Genomic DNA, 18,057 nt, shown 5'->3' on the forward strand with positions numbered 1-18,057 from the left:
GAGAAAAGGTAAACAAGTGTGCAATCATATTAGTGAATACTCCTTGATCCCATACTTCTCTTGTACATTTGTTTTATACAGTATAGGCTATCTGTGTCCGTGGCTGGCTGTATGTATGAGCGCTCACTGTCTCCCTTCAGGTAGCCTTGCTGGCAGGGTGAGGAAAATGAGAGAGGCTTATCATGTAGTCAGATGCACTCTGATGGTGACAACACTTTCCCGTTTTCCCTGGTCAACTAGAGCCCAGTGAGCGGTGTCTCCATCCCTTCAGACCACAAAATGTCTACCTTCATCAGTACCGCGAACGCTCAGCACCTCAACGATTTAGGTGTGAGCTGTTCTGCTGCTTCTCTTTCTCAGCGTTTCCAGTATTTCCCTGGTTATCTTATTTCCTGTAGTCTGGCTTTTCTTCCCTGTATACACACGTCTCATGATTGGATTAACCCTCTTATGACCATCATGATAATCAGACCGTCTGGGTTTATTTTGATATCAGAATTGTCAAAAAATGTTCAATGAGTGAGTGCCTCTGCCCCTTTTTTCCAAAATAACTTTCACTTTCAATATCTGGCAGTTATTCAACCATGTAGGAATGACGGTGCTGAGGAGCTGACGTCACAAATGTGTGACGCGCTGTTGAATCTTGTCTGTGAAGTCCTGAGGGCTACCTTAATGAAAAGTATATGGGCACAAAGCACTATTTATCTGCTTTATGGTATCCATCCATCCATCTTCTTCTGCTTTATCCTCCACATGAGGATAAATGTTCCATTTTCTAGATATCACAAGTTAGGGTAATGAGAAGTTGGCGACGACAGGACGGTAACAGAAGGGTTAACTGAATTTCTTTTCCTTTTTATTCTTGTCGTGTTGTGTTTACAACCAAATTTGAACCCACTGGTTGAGAATTAGGGTCATATGAGGGAATTAGCAAATGACACTTATTATATTTTAATTTAATTGCTATCATAGTAGTCGGGAGTATCACCTTCACATCAGAGCTGCTTGGTAACTGTTCTGCTTTAGAACAGGTGCTACAGGTGCTACATCACCACATGGAGGGAAACTGTGATTTTTGGATGCACACAGAGATGTGGAATTGTTTAATGCCTGCTTGTATTTATAGAAAAATGTTCTTCTATGGATTTTTTGCTATGTTTAGGTGGACAGACCTTCATTAGCAGGCAACTATAGGGAGAAATCATGAGCATTTAATCCATGGGGTCAAAAGTGTGTTGAAATGGATAATCTAAAAAAAGAAAAGTGCAGTTTGGTTGAAGGGAAAAAACCCTTTATTATCTTAAAGATCGACTGCATGTATTTGCATTTTGTGTGTTTTATAGTGTAAATGATTATCATCTATGATAGAGGATTTCTGCAGGAATTTATTACAGGGGCTGAAAGAAACTTTTAATTGATTGTAGGTAGACCTTGTCAAGTGCTTACAGCAATCCTATTAAAGCTGGTACTCGGACAAATGCTATGTCTATCCAGCATTTGTAAGATTAGGGAACCTGTCAATAAGAAAAACAAATGTCTTTACCTATGTTTGCATTTTTTGTCCTTTGAAGTTTTTTTTTCTTGTTCTCTCGGGCTTTCAGTCTTAACATGAGCAAACACAGTGGTGGCAAGGTCTGTCTAAATATAACTCCACTTGACAACAAGCTGGAACGGAAGACACCATTTTACTTTGAAGAATTCCAATTACTGTCACCGTTTCCCCTGTGTGTGTGCGTGTCCTTTTGAAATAGACATTAAACTGAGATGTATGCTTGTGTATATTGTTTATTTATTAATAGTGCGAGATGCTTTTGAAAACTGTAATCCAAGCACATTACTAATAATGTATCTCGAAGCCTGTTGTATTTTATGTTTTTACGCCGCAGCGACGATCAATAGTTTTTTAAGCCATGAGACATTAACATTTAAAGCCATTGCTGGTTTATGGTTTCTTTTGAACCTTAGTGGTTTTGCAGCGTGTGTAAGGATACTTAGTTCATATACACACACATTATATGTAGCGTTGCTTCTCTCTAATGACTTTACAGGGAAAAAAATGTGGTTTTACAGTACTCATCAACCAAAAACAAACATCTTTAATACAAAGGAAAAGCATTGAATTACAGAACGAACCACAATCCTCATGATGCACAAGCATGGACATAAATATGGAAGACACCTTGGTTATGCTGAGATATTTCTAACCCTGTGCGTTTACAGTGTGTCTTAAACATAATAACAGATTTTTTTTTTTTTTTTACACAGTCTGGATGTAGTGTGTCCTGTGATATTGCAGAGCAGCACTCCATTGTAAACCCTGGAGTTATTTACTTCAACACACAGTGAATCAACCATGAGATCGATAAACATCATGTGCAACAAGGAAGTAAAATAGAGGTTATTACCTGCTGCAGTCCCACTAGCTTCCAGTAAAACCACTTCTCCCATGCTGGTTATGTATGTAGCATAATTTCTTCTTTATTTCCTATGGCCCCACTCTTAAAATTGGTTTTACTCAAAGACAGATCTTTATGACCCAGGTAGCCATATAAATGGATAAATCATAGGAAGCACATTAAGCCAGTGGACAATGCAAAGTCCCCCTCATGGTGCATTTTTGTGGAGTATCCAGGATATATCGCTCTTAAACAAAAGACCCAATCTGGATTCAATTACAAAGCCAGCAGAAAGTGCAATTTATATCCAAACTCTCAGGCTCGGAAGATGGACGGGGTCACAGTAACGGCTGTGATTACCAATTAACCCTCACTGACCTTTTTAGTTGGGATTTACGATTCAAACACAAAATGCTTGCATGCCCGAACAGTCCACTGGCATGTTTTGAAGGGTTATTATGCCATTACGTTGACTTCCACAGCACAACATGCACTGTTACCTAAGGTCAAAGAGTTTATTGATGAAACATAAAGAGACTCATCACACTTCTGTCCTATGGTTATAGGTGAAACTATAAATTTACCTTGCTCTTATTTCAGGTTAGTTTTGCCAATGTTTTGCCCTCACTGCGGACAGATGACTCCTTGACTGGCGTTTGGTCTTCTTTATTAAGACATTTGCTTCCAATGCCAAGAGTAAAATTGCAAGAAAACAAATAATTAAAAAAATTTACTTCAAGTAACCACAGATAAATGTCACATCAGACTGTGAATATTCCTAAAACAAAATAAAATAAGTGTCTGAACACTGGGCCACATGGTTGGTGTAGTGGTTAGCACTTTGCCTTTGCAGCAACCCAGTCGGAACAAGTACCTTTCTGCATGGAGATTGCACGTTCTCCCCGTGTGTGCGTGGGTTTTCTCTGGGATCTCCAGTTTACTCCCACAGTCCAAAAACATGCTTTAAGAGGATTAGGTAAATTGGACACGTGTGAGTGTGAGAGTGGATGGTTGTTTGTCTCTGTGTGACCCTGTGATGGACTGGCGTTCTGTCCAGGGTGTTACCCCACCTATCGCCCTATGTCAGCTGAGATTGACACAGCGTCCCCCGCGACCCTGATGTGGAGGATAAAGTGGTAGAAGATGGATGGATGGATGCCTGAACGCTCACATTATGGTCACAGAACATGTGGAACACTGTAAAATCTAAAACTAAACACAACTCTTCAAAAGCTGATAACCGATATGAAAATGATCAACATGCAGAAACACACAATGCTGTCAAAATCAATTCCACAAAAAACTTGAAACTCTTTTTTTTCTTTTTCTCCATTTCTCTCACCATCAAGGTTTTATTGGGACTTGACCATGTTGCTGCTGATGGTGGGCAACCTCATCATCATCCCTGTGGGCATAACGTTCTTCAAGGATGAGAACACGCCCCCCTGGATCGTGTTCAACGTCGTCTCTGACACTTTCTTCCTCATGGACCTCGTCCTTAACTTCAGGACAGGTATCGTCAAGGAGGACAACACAGAGATCATTCTGGATCCACAGCAGATCAAGATTAAGTACTTGCGCAGCTGGTTTGTGGTGGACTTCATCTCCTCCATCCCCGTGGACTACATCTTCCTCATTGTGGAGACCCGCATCGACTCAGATTTCTACAAGACGGCGCGCGCCTTGCGGATTGTCCGCTTCACTAAGATCCTCAGCCTGCTGCGACTGCTCCGGCTCTCGAGACTCATTCGCTACATCCATCAATGGGAAGAGGTATGAAAGTACACCTGCGTGTGATTACTGTGTGTGTTTGGTAGCTTAATGTTGTGCTGTATGCCAGCACTCGCTCATGTCTGATGTGTATGTGAATATGCTTCCATGTAAATTACGATTTATATTGTACAAGGATACTTTTAGATGAAAATAGTCAAACAGATGGGGCTTTACCTCCTAAAAATAGTGACTGTATAATCCAAATGGGCATCCCTTTTTGAGAGAATGTTTGCTCTGTAATTTCCGTCTTCTCCCTTAAAAAAAAAAAACAGAAACATGAATAGATGCTGCTTCTGATTGCATCCACCCTTGAGAAGGAGTGATGGCCTCTCTTTCTGAACCCCAGTCACCAATAAGTTGATGAAGCTTGTATGTTGATTACCATTTCCCTCACTGTGTGCCCATCCAGCCAACAGTGGGACCACAGAGCCCGCTGAGGCTTTTCTCCAATACAAGCATGATTGTAATTGCGCCAATAATTAGCAAAGTTCCTCGTTGCTCCCACTGAATAGATCTTGTTGTTTAGTCGTAGGATTAAACGGTGCAGAGTGACACATTGTGCATAGTCAACAAGAGGGTGAAGAATGAGTGTCGGTGAAGGTTCTCAGTCATCCAGGTCATAATCTTCTTCAGTAGTTAGCTGTGGGCGACTGGACCAGCTCGAGTCTGAAGCAAGCAACTCTAGAAAATCCAGTGACCTCATGAGTGACTGATACAGGACAAGACGGAGATTGGTTGTGAGGTTATGTGAGGTCATGTTTTCAGAGCTGTGGGGAGCGGACATATTTTTTGTGAACATGAGCAATTTAGAGTTGTGTTAATCAGCTGACCAGTCACGAAAGTGAAAGAGGGAACTCTGGATAATTTCAATCAAAGTAATCCACCAGGAAGACTGCTTCTTGGAGGGTTCATAATCAACTACTGTTTGTCATTCTACACATTCTCCCCACTAAAAATAACTAAAGCCCCCTGCATGCTTGTATTTCTCTGAAGCAATGTCAGTGCAGGGTTGAGGCTTTAGTTCAGGGTTTAGTGTCTCAGTGAAGAGTACTTTGGCAGAGTCAGCGTGCATGGTCATAATACAGATGTGATTATAGCAGCAACCCTGCATTAGTCCACTACATGCTGTTATTGGTGTCAGGGATTGAAGCAACATTTCCTGTGTAGTCAGATTGTTTACTTGATGTTGTCTGATTTATTTCATTTCCTTTAATTTGGGTTCCTGTACGCGCAAATGTTTTTATTTTACTCTGGATCAGTCTTTTAAATCAAGAATAATTTAAGAAATTAGGACTTAATACATATATAAAACATACATATTACTGTCACAATGAGCGTGAACAGCACTTTTGACTGTTTTTTCCCCCCCTAATTTCACACTGACCTGGGATCAGAGCCACAACAATACATTTTAACTGCACTATTGATGTCTATTAATTAGCCTGTTTGTGCTATCTTTTCAATGCAGCACCACTTGGTTAGTTGGTGGGTGTGTTCACCTGAGTGCATGTCATTACAGGGGCAATTGGAAATGTTGAATAGGAAGCTGATTGCCAGTCAAACTACAGTGTCCCCAGACCTGCCCATGGGCATTTTACAAAAGTCCCAGGTTTCAGATGTTCAGCTGGCACTCTGGGTAGAACACAGTATGTGTGTGAGGTGACATTAATCATGCAGGGTCTCTGTGATGCCATTTCAATGAGAGGAAATGTTCAGAGGAATCACTGGGGGAGAATCCCCTTTCCCCTCCAGTGCCTCCATGCATGCCCGCTGCTGTTTTCTGAGCCCACAAATGAAGGCAGGGATTCATGGAGTTAAGGCCAACCTTCATTCGAATTGAGTGGACATGCTTGACAGTGAGCTGGCACGTTCAGCCTGCAATTGGGGGAATAAATAAAAGGGAGGAGACGGTGATGGAGGGAGGAAAAGAAGAGGAATAAATAGGGCCTGATGATTTAAAGGCACTGGCTGTTGTTTGGTCGCAATCATTTCAACATCCCAGAAGTTTTTAAGAAATAAAGGATATAGAAACAATTGGGTGGAAGCAAAACAAACTAGTCAAGTCATAAAAGAAGGAAGGACATTTAAAGACGGCACCGTCTAATAAAAAAAAAAGAAGTTTAAATATGAAAATGTGTGTGGCTGATGAATGCTAGTCAGGCAGACGGAGTGAAAGGCCAACATTGCCTCAGCGCTGCAGTTCTCCTGATGCAACCTCCCAGAAATGTCACCTGTCACTGCAGAATAAGTTGTCACCTAGATCTCACCACCTGACTTACTTTTTGACTTTTCCCATCGACGGCTACACGTGCACGTGTCTCACTGCCATTTGATTAATCTGCACTTTTTCAATGTCCTCCAAAAAGGCTAGAGAAAATGGAATTATTTTCCCACATTTCCCAAGTATCTGCAATCTCCAAAAAGTCATACACAAATGCATGTGGTTTGTTTGAGTTTCATTTCCTCCTCAGTAAGAAGTCACACAAAGGACACTTCATCCAGGAGATGGATGTTGAACGCAGCTCAGTGAGCTCCACTGCATGGTGGCTCTAATGCCTCGTGGAGAGATACTTTTGGGAATAAATATAAAAATAGTCTTTTTGTGTACCCGCCACATAAAAAAAAAAAAAAAACCCTTTTCAGGAATTCATGACAAAACAAAGGCTTACAACAAAATGTGCCGAGGAGATGAGAAAGCCATTCATAACGAAGGCAGAGAAACAGAGCTCAAACATACTACAGGTGAGGCACTGGTCTGAACCTGTTCTAAGAGATGGATAAAATTGCCTGACAGCAAGAAGGTCACCATTTCCCAGTTTGACCGTGGACCTTTTTTTAATGTGCAGAGGTTAACCTGACTATTTTATCTGACCATATGTGTGAATGGTTGTTCGTCTGTGTGTTGGCCCTGTGATGGACCGGCGACCTGTCCAGTGTAAACCCTATCTTTTGCCCTATGTCAGCTTGGATTGCACCAGTGACCCTCATGTCGAGGATAAAGTGGTTGACAAGGATCGAGAATGATCTTTCAATGCTTCATATCCTCATGTGCACAAAAAGAATGGACCTGCACTTTCTAAGGAATGTGCTGGTCCAATAAACCATCAATATTTTTATTATTATTATTATATATTTCATCTGAGAATTATAATATGAAATACGCTATGTATGGCATTGCTATGTGTGTTTTCCTGTGTGCGCTCATGATTCTGCCTACTTCGTGGACTGTAATTGCAAGTCCCTTGACAAGCACACTGTGCTCATAGACCTGACATGATGGCACATAACCACAAATTGTTAAAGTGTCCTTGAGCTTTGAGATGTTTGACCCCTAAACTGCTCCAGAGGGGCTCCTCAAAAGACAGCGGAGGAGTCTGTGGGTCTTAGTAGAGCTGCACACACACACACTTTTTATGAACTGCCACCAAACACTATATACTGCAGCTCAGTGACCGTGTTCTGATGACACAACAGTTTCGCAAGGGATGATCTTAAATTTTTCAATTAAAGCGCTGACAATCTACCATATGGCATTTTGATAGGATTAATATAAGACCGGGGTATGTCTTTATCATGATGCAGTATCTAAAGATGGCTCTACAGCTTATGAGATTAAAATGGTTTGTTAATTTTATACAATTGACATTTCTTCCATATTAAAAATAAAAATATAATAAATAAAAATAAGATGCATTGTTTTCAGACCTCTAAAAGTAAAGAAAATGTTTGAACAACAAGGTACTGTTTGATCTTAGGAAGAGGAATAACCCCGATTTTCTTTCTTGGCTTTAATGTTTCTTGGCATACTTTCTCACAAGTCTTTAACATTGCTCTCAAGTGACTTTTAATCCTGCTGCGAAAATTCAGGCAGCTTGATTTTGTTTGATGACTTGAGCCTATATGTTTTCCTCTCGATCACGTTCCAGAGCTTTTCAATTGAGTTCAGATTCAGACGGTTTGGCCTTGCCCAGAAGAACTGCACACTCTGGAATTTTGATTATATTTTTAAGAAAGTTAAAGCTCCCGTAGAGTGTTCCTTTCGTACATATATGTGAGTTACTTGCATACATTAACTTGTTTTTATTGTCAAAAACCTCCTAGTTGCTGCAAACCAGCCGATCGATATCTCTCCACACTGTTTCAGACTGAAATCTAACCCCCAGAAGACAGAACTGTGTTGTGATTGGCCAGCCAACGAGAGCTTTCTTAACTGTCTTGTGATTGGCCAGGTACCTGGAAGTGACGTAATTAGCATGTCAGGTCTCGGAATCGCAGCTCCCCCCTCTGGAACGGTGGATGCACTGCTACTCATTATCAAAACATTGTTTTAACAATGTTTGAAAAGGGCTTCGTCACGACTCCCCGCCGCAGTCCGTTTTACGACTTTGACACGGAGTCGGACCCAGAGTCAGAAGACACTGTCGCAAGTGAAACACCTCCACAACAGTCGTTCTTCTTCTTCTGTGGTTCAATGTAAGCAACCAGATGTTCCCGGACTAGTGCCCGTTCTGGAGAAGTGATCCTTATGTAACGATACCAGGCTTTTTTGGACCGCTTGCAGAGCCAGCGGAACCCAGCTTCTTGGAACGTCCTGTCTATGGGCACAGCAAATGATTAATCTCTCTATTTTGTTTCCTTTCCACAGCTTCTTGAAGGCCGGACTGTGTCTGCCTTGTCTTTAAATGATATGAACAAATAATGGAAATTGGTTGTTGTGCTTGTAATGTGGTAGTGGAGGTAGGCAGAATTGTTGTTTTAAAACAATTGTTTTTTTGCAGTGGTGGCTATGCCAGTGACATCACTGTCATGCATAATGACAACAACATCGTTTGCAGATTTCCATCTCTCACACACACAGAATAGAGTGCCAGTATGGGCCTCCCTTGTGTCCCTGTTGTCAGTTTCCACTAGTCACTAAGAATAAGACTGTGACCGGATACTCTCCTCATTGGAGATGTCTCCTGTTGATGAACCAGTGACTTGGATGAGATTAGTCATCCTGTTAAATCAGATTCAAGGCAATGAACTAATGACTAAGCTGTGGGGGCTTCCTCTCATCTCGCCTGATGCCTTCAACACAACTGTCAGGACTGACCCGACCCAGTACACGCTGCCTTTAGAGTGAATGGAGATGAATTTTTCGAAATGAGCGCTAAGGCCTTCACTGAGGGGGTCAGGGGGGTTATAGATAGTGAGGTTTTTCATGGCTATGTGTGTCATTAGATTATGTAGATTCATTAGTTTATTGTCTACCGCTTTATCCTCTACATGAGAGTCTCTGGAACCAATTCCAGCTGTAACGGGGCAAAAGGCAGACCCTGGACAGGTCGCCAGTCCATCGCAGGGTCAACATACACAGACAAACAATCATTCACTCTCGAAACTCACACCTGTGGTCAATTTAGAGTGTTCTCTAAACTCACACACACACACACAGGGAGAACATGCTAACTCCATGCATGTTCTAACTTTATGTGCGGGAGACCTTGTTCACTTTATATTTTACAAGCAGCAGAACTTTTGTCTCTACTTCTGTTTGCCTCTTAGATCATTAATATGTATACTTTTGCCCACAAGTGGTTTGCATACTGCAGTTCAGGAGAAACAAAGCATGGTGTCAATCAAATGCTTCAGGGCTTTGATAATAGTCAGTCACATGGCTGCTTTGTGAACTGCTTTTTACTTCTACTTGACAGATTTATATAAAAATATTTAAATAAGATAAATCAACTAATCAGCCCCCACTCACCGGTCCATTACCTTGGCTAAGGTATGGTCTTTTAGAGATAAGAAAAGCAGGAAGAATAGATTTAATGGGCTATTATTGAGTGCACAATGACGCCTGGCAGCAACAGTGACAGGTCCTCAACACCCTGAATGAGCCATGTGCGATTTGAGTACCCACTGAGAATTTGCTTAAAAACTATTACACAAAAAATGTGTAATCCTGCACAAAACCATTGGTGCGTCACAAAGGGGAAGCAGGGTGAGAGTGCTTTTTTTTTGTGATCCAAGCCCTGCAGGCCTGTTTAGACACATGATGGAAGGGTGTTCCCTGTGGTCCACTCACCAGCCTATTTCTCATTCTCCCCATGCGCTTTAGTCCACCATGGCAGCATGCATTAGCAGGGCGGTTTGGTCAAGGCATTTGAAGTGAGAAATCTAACCCCTTCGCTGAATCATGCCATCACCTTAGATGATGAAAAATACAAAGAGATTTGGTCGCAACAGGGGAATCCGGGGAATGACGATAAACACAACCCATATTATTTTGTACGTGCAATAGTACATATGTTTTAAAAAAAAAAGAAAGATAATGGTGAAATAACCTGCTTATCTTTAACTTTAAACTTTAAAATAATGCAGAAATATAATCAAATCAAATAATTTAAACTATAGTCTCAAGGAATCCGCCTAAAGCGGACCTAGACCGGAAGTTCCAATTAACGATGTGTGTATCTGTGTCATTACTTTGTTTACGAAGCCCTGAAGGTTCAAAACAAAAAGTTCAGCCATTGCTGAGAACACTGTGTTTTATTGTAATCTCGGGCTCAGCGAGATCTCTGAAAATCCCGTAATAGTTATGTAAACAGCGGTTCTCCGGTATTTTTAAACACTGTTTAGATAATGAGTAGCAGTGCATCCACCGTTCCAGAGGGGGGAGCTGCGCCTCTGAGAGCGGGTGTGCTGAATATGTCACTTCCGGGTATTGGCCAATCACAAGACAGTTGGGAAGGCTCTACGCTGGCTGGCCAATCACAACAAAGTCTGTCTTCTGGGGGTGAGATTTATGTCTGAAACACAGCGGCTGAGCACAGCGTCAGAAAAGAAGGATTTCTTTTGGCTCGTTTACAGCAACTAGGAGGTTTTTGAGCATAAAAACAAGTTAATGTATGTACGTAGACCTCCATAACTAACATATATGTGCAACAGGACCACTCTATGTGAGCTTTAATGTGTCTGTTTAAAACCAAAGAATAATGGATCAGCACCCCAAGTTCCTCTTGGGTATTGGTACTGACCAAATTCAAAATGTTTTATTGGTTTATCAAATGGATCAATTGTTCAATTTCTGCTGTTGAGGTCAAGAATTTGCTGAGCCAATTTAAGAAGATTGCATAATAATCATAGAGACAGTATGGAGATGGTCTGTGTTGGACAGGACACACAAGTGTCGAGCTCAATCAGCAAAAACGCATCAGAAAAAACAATATGATTGCAAGGGTGTTTTCTCTTTATGCGCGTGCGACACCACCATGCCAGACATTGATCATCATTAGCGGTGCTAGCAGCAAACACCAGATGCTTCGGTACAGTGCTACGTCGACTGTGTCTGGGCAGCTACCATCGCCACCATGGGACATATGCGTCTATTTTCTCACCTGGATCACACTCCTCTCACGCCATCTGTTTGAGATGACTCGGCAGCTGCCTTCATCCACTCTCTGCCTGTCTGGGCCTGATTGCTGTCTCATAAGGATACAGATAAGTTTATCAGTTGAGTACTTTCTGACCCTTGTTGTGCATATTACTTGTTGGGCACTTTTCCACTTTACAGTTCACAAACTATAGTGACGAGCAAAGCAGTTCTTTTTCGTTTACTGAATCATTGGAATCAATTAATTAAAAAGATTAGTTCAGTACTTCCTGCACGACTGGATGCATTAAACCAGGCTCATCTGTTAAATATTGAGATTTTTGAAATTTCCTTGCTAAATGTTAGAGATTAACACACGTTTTCAGGATTTTTAAGTCTTTTTTAACTGATCTACAGTTCGAATTCGAATGTCGGACGTTGCACTCGAGACTCTTCCATGGCAGGCAGTCTGTTGATGTTACTTTTTAGTATCATTAGGAGCAGGTATTAAATAAAGTACCAGGTACCAGATTCTATCCCCAATGTAAAAGCAGAATAAACCGAGTAGAGTCGAGCCCTGCTGAGCCGAGCCATCCTAGAACTGTGTAGCGGAAGAGTGCCAAGTCTTTTTCATTTCGATTTGTGGACAGCATTTTTGTTGATTTAAAAATATGTTTTATTAGTTTCACTTATTAAACCTCGATTATGATTTTGACGTTGATGATCTGATCTGGGGGCCCGCGGTTGGTGTAGTGGTTAGTGCTCTCGTCTTTGCAGCAAGGAGACCCAGGTTGGAACAATGGCCTTTCTGCAAGGATTTTGCATGTTCTCCCTGTGTGTGCATGGGTTTTCTCCGGGTTCTCTGGCTTCCTCCCACAGTCCAAAAACATGCAGATTTGGGGATTAGGTAAATTGGTCACTCCAAATTGACCGTAGGTGTGAGAGTGGGATTGAATGGTTGCTCACTCACACTCACACAGCTGAGATAGGCACAGCACTGTGACCCTCCGGTGGAGGATAAAAAGCGGTAGATAATGGATGGATGGATGATCTGATCTACTTTGTTTATGTAAAGCAGCAGTGCATATTTCGATGTTATTATTTTGTCTCTGTTTAGTCTGTGCATGAAAACACACAAACAAGCATGAAAACAAGCATCGTCAAGCTATACTGTCAAACGGAGACTGTGAATTCAGCAGCAGCACAGGGACCAGAGAAGGCAAGAAGCATCAAATTGCTGAACTGTTTTTACTTTCTGTGGGAGCAGCCTCACTTAAAAAGGCACAATGTTGCCGTTTCCTCTGTCTGTCTTGATGTAAAACAAATCATTTCCTGTGTGCGCTGCACGGTAACGTTCCAGAAGGAACAGAGAGGGAAACACACAGAGAGCCATGTGGGGCGAATGGGCTCAATCAAGTATTGTGTGAACACATGTAGGATCATGTGGATACATTATAATGGAGTGTTTATATTTAAATGCTGTGCACTTAAATCTTAAGATATAAAAGGTGAAGCATGGCCTCATATGGAGAGGCCCCTAATGAGCGTAGTGAGAGTAACGACACACCCTTGTAAGAAACAGTTGTGCTGCATCTCTGTGCCCTCATCAATCAAAGCCCTCTTGTTTATTCGGATGCTAATGTTGTCAGGCTCACTCTGTGCCCCTATTAATTAAAAGAAAGTGGTCAGCAATCCATCATCCTCCATTTAACACGCCATGTTGTGGAATGCTGCGTGTGCAAAATAATGCCTGTGCAGTGTGTGTGTATACCTATTTATTTGTGTCTGTGTAACAGAAAAGAGAAATCTCCTTTCTGTTACCCTGAACACAGACGTCCTGCTGTCTGAGGCCCTTTCCCCCCCCCAAATATTCGATATCACAGAATTACAAAGAGATGGAGAGACACAAACACATCCTCCCTGTGCTGCAGAATAATGATCCTTTAACAACCCTCGAACAGAACTGATCTTTGGAACAATTTCTCCGCACCGGAATGTCTCTTCCTGCTTGGCAAGGGTGTATTTGAATTGATTTCAGCTGTGAGGAGAGATAGGGGAATCCTTTTCAATCCTTCCTCCGGTGCACTGCAGTTTGGATCGCAAACTGGAGATTTGCATGCATTACCTGTGATGACTCTCAAAGGGTTTATTCGCCACACAGAGGTCTTTTTAGGCTGACTTTATAGTAGGGATGCTGCAGGAGTTATTGTTGAACCATAACGAGTATTTTCAGGCACATTATAGAATGTGGATACTGTCGTTTGTTGGTTTAGTGATGTGTTATATGTGTTATACTATGACCTAAACTGTTTTATATTGTAAAGCTAATTTTTGTTTATAAAACTTTAATGGCAATAATCTTCATGAGGCTGAGAGACTCTCAAGTGAGACAGAGAACATGCTCAAATTGGATACAGCAGATGCTCTGAAAGTGAATTTTACTAAATAAACATTAAATGTGTTTCAATAAAAATAGAATTAGTGCGTTCTGTGTTGCGTTTGAGAAATCCAAAGTGTTTGTGTCTAAAATGTTGGAGATGTTAAAGATATTCATGGTGATATCTCACAGAAAGAGTAAAAGTGCTTGTTTTGACACAGAACGACGTGTGCGTCACAATAATACCATATTTATGATGCAAAATAAATCTATTCATATCAAAAACGGACAAATAAATCTAACACTAAGTAAATAGTAATAGTGACAACAGTAATTATCGCACCAAACAAGCTTATATATGCACTTAATTGTCCTATTATTTATAAAAAACATTGCTACTAAATAAATGTAGTATTACATTCTGTCTATATGCTTGCTGGCTGCTGCAAAGAGGATAATGGAGCAGCTTGTCACCTCTGGGATTGTATTTCAATTGGCGTGCTTTGGTCTTTCTCGTATGATTTTCTGCATTATTTACCATTGAATAAGACTTGGGCTCTAAAGTCGTTATTTCCTTCACTTCACCGGAGTTGATGGAAGAACAAAGTATTCACAAAAATACCCAAATATGAAGCCTCGTTATGAAGTAAATCCAAAATATGCAGTTCACTACACATCCTGCAGGGGCTACACTAATGCTGACTAATGTCTTTTTAGTTCTGTCAACATAACATCATCATCTAACTTCATTAGGAAAACTGGGAGTTGGTGTATGTGAATCATAGAATCTATAGAATCATAGAAAACAAATAAAAAATAATGTAAAGAATCTCACCCCTTTCATGTAAATGTCTGCTTTTATAGTTCACCATTACACATACAGAAAGCAACATATTTGTCAACAAAATAAACAACTTCCTTTTGCAAATAGCTTAAGGGGAAATGCAGTGTTTGATGGTAATTGGGTCTTCTTATCAAATAGCTCATTAATAAAATATACACTGTGCTTTATGTCTCGGTTGGTTCTCAATGAAATCATAATGTGACTTAGTCATTTTTTTTATATGTAAAAGCAGCCTGGGTTTTCTGACGCTTCCTCTTCCTGTCTGGAAATAACATTTCACACATGAAAAATATATTAGGCTCAGTGTGGGAATTGGGGTGGATGGGAGGGGTGGGGGTCATGATTTATTCATTAGCCACAGAACGATTTTAACACTTCAATGTTATGGAACGCCATTAAAGCTCCACCAGGAAATTTGACATCACACAACATTGCATATTAGATAACATGACTTATTTATCATGGTGTTTGAAGAGCACGCGGGCTCGGCTATGAAGAGTAGAGTATAGGAAATGAGAGAACTTTGGAAAAGACGGCAAACGATTCAGCTTAGATGTTGTAAAAGTAGTAAAAGTAATAGGCCGAACATTTTGAACAACAGCCTAAAGACAGAGCGGAAAGGCACAGACTGGGCAAGAGATGCAATCACTGTGTAGACGTAGAGAGTGTGTGAGTGGGTGGGGATTTCTCCGTTCCTCTCTGAGAGATCCTGGCTTCACTCCTCCTCTTCCTGAGCACAGCTCGGGCTTCATGTCAGCCCGGTGACGGAGCTAAATTGATGTGATTCCACGGTGCAGCAGCTGCAGCCATACTGTCCTAGACAAAGACAACACTGAAAATAGACACAAGTCATTCGTTTGGAAAGTGAAACATAAACCAAGTCCAGTTCTTGAGCAGCAAAGACTTTGGATTCAGCTTTTTGTTATTACGAATATGATGCTGGCTTTGTCTGCCTTATCATTATCACCTGCTGCAGAAAAGTGAAAATGGGTTGTGCCCTCTTAAAGGCACTAAGTGGATTTTAATAAGGAGCGTGCTGATTAGCAGCGTATACACTCTGGTCTTCACTGGGATTAAGAGGCTTTGAATGGGTGAAGCCATTAAAATGTACACCAGCCCCGAAGTCTTGGAGAGCCTTATGAGTATATTTATCATTAGGATTAACAAACGCAGCTTGTGAACACTCACCCCAGGAGCACTACCACCTCTGCTCTTGTAGCATTATTGTATTTGGCTGAGTGGCTTATGATAAGAGTGATTCAGCTTCAGCAGCAGGGAAGGTAAAGCTCTGCTCCCAGTCTGCCAACCGTCCCCCAGTGGACTGTTCTCAGGCCAAGCAACATCTGCATCCACCAGCTAATCTGTGTACAGTGTGAAAAGCTGTGGTTTACACAGACTGATGCTACAGCGTCATCTAATTCCTAAACCACAAAACATGTGCATGACATGATGAAAGAAAAGTCAATGAACTGAGGGAAATCTCATGTGAGGCCGTGTGTGTGTGTGTGCGTGCGTGCTTTGCAATCTAGAGAGATTTCAGGGATTTGGCCATCAGCGTGTATATTGACTCATTCTTCCCTCACCCATTTCCTGTTTTTTTTTTTTCGTGTTCTCCTCGTTTTCTCAGATCTTCCACATGACCTATGACCTCGCCAGTGCCATGGTGAGGATAGTCAACCTGATCGGTATGATGCTGCTTCTGTGTCACTGGGATGGCTGCCTGCAGTTCTTGGTGCCCATGCTGCAGGACTTTCCCGCCGACTGCTGGGTGTCCAAAAATAAGATGGTGGTAAGTGCTGCTCCTCCTTCTGCCTTCTTTGAATTAGATGTCTTATCCAGGGCCGTATATAAAGAATGTACATTGTATTCAGGTTTGACATTGAAGCTCAAGGAATTAATTATACAGTATATTGAATAGCCACCATGGGGCAACTCTGCATGGAAGTCTATGAGGGAACATGAGCTTTGTTTAAGGTCTTCAAGAGAATATAAAGGCAATTTTCGTAAATTATGTTTCCATTTCACATTCAACCAATCGCTGTGTCGTGCACACAAATAAATACTGGTTTCTGCTGCCGTTAAACCGAGGCTGAGTTGCTGTCACTCATTGACATAATACAGGTACGATAAGGCTCAAAAGAGCTTGGCCACTCCTCTTCTGTGCACCATAATTAGAATTCATTATTTAAAGGAAAAATGGGCGCATATGAGTGGACACCAGCGCGATTGACAGCTGGTATGGTCCAATGGGAGCCTAATTACTGGTGACGTATGCAAAATGCCATTTGTAAAACATCAACATGGCTCCGGCCAAATTGCAAATCTTGAGACTTCAAAACAGGAGTTCATATTCTCATGGGTGAAGTCACAACTGCTTTCCATTTCCATTTCATCTCTCAGCTTTGGTGATTAATGTAAACAAACAATGTGTTTCATTTGCCCCCTTTTTTGTTGAATATACTGATTATTTTTATTTATTCGGAGGCTTTTACATCCATTCTAAAAGGAAAGTACATGTGGGGGCTGTGCATGGAGCATTGATTCCCTGACGGTTGCTATCCAATATTGGCTGCGTATTGACAGACTCTCAGTGAGCACTCGCGCTGCGTGTTAATTTTGCTGTATTGTTAAGAGCCGCTGGATTACAGCCTCTGTTTTAAAGCCTGACTCATAAAAGACTGCACTTATGCCCACGGAAGCAGATTGTATCTCACCTGGTGTTGATGACGCTGATGGCCTCATGTTAACTCTACGTGTTGCACGTATGTGTTTTTCACCTCAGGGACCAGACTTAGTGCCAGGTTTCATGCTGCTGCCGTCAATAGGTATTGATCGAGCATTAGTTCAAATCCTCCTTTCTGGATTATGAAATAGTGGTAAATCAACATCCTGTGACAGAGTTGACCCCCCCCCCCCCCACACACACACACACACTATTACCTCAGCCATCTTATTCAGTATTCTGCATTTTAAACTGTTGGATTTTTAAACTCCATCTACTGTGTTGATCTTTGTTATCTTTAACATAAATGTGTCTGTTTTATTATGTAAAGTGACCTTGGTTGTCTGAAAGGCGCTTACAAATAAAGTGTATGACCTCTCACATTTTCCTGAGCTACGTGAAGAGAGCAGCCTGCAGCCTGAAACTGAGGAAGCTAAATGGAACTCAGCCATCATTCATTTCATTATTTACTATGCTTTTTCTAAGGAGCACCTGCTCAAATTTCCAACATTAAATAGGTTTATTGATGACGTTTTCAAGCATACACTACTCACAAACAGTTAAAATGTTCATGCTACGGTGATATTC

The 18,057-nt window shown here is 41.3% G+C and overlaps 1 protein-coding gene across 1 annotated transcript in view; it reads left to right on the forward strand.

Moving 5' to 3' along the window:
• hcn4 (hyperpolarization activated cyclic nucleotide-gated potassium channel 4) overlaps positions 1 to 18,057 on the forward strand; it is a gene marked incomplete at both ends in the record, with an annotated part of 59,075 nt that overhangs the window by 14,285 nt on the left and 26,733 nt on the right. The window contains 2 exons of the mRNA XM_083900422.1: positions 3,746 to 4,169; positions 16,375 to 16,536. Of these exons, the coding sequence (XP_083756548.1) occupies positions 3,746 to 4,169; positions 16,375 to 16,536 (586 nt within the window). The remainder of the gene's footprint in view (positions 1 to 3,745; positions 4,170 to 16,374; positions 16,537 to 18,057) is intronic.

The sequence above is a fragment of the Microchirus variegatus genome (assembly GCF_963457635.1).
Source record: "Microchirus variegatus genome assembly, chromosome: 14".
Classification (NCBI taxonomy): domain Eukaryota; kingdom Metazoa; phylum Chordata; class Actinopteri; order Pleuronectiformes; family Soleidae; genus Microchirus; species Microchirus variegatus.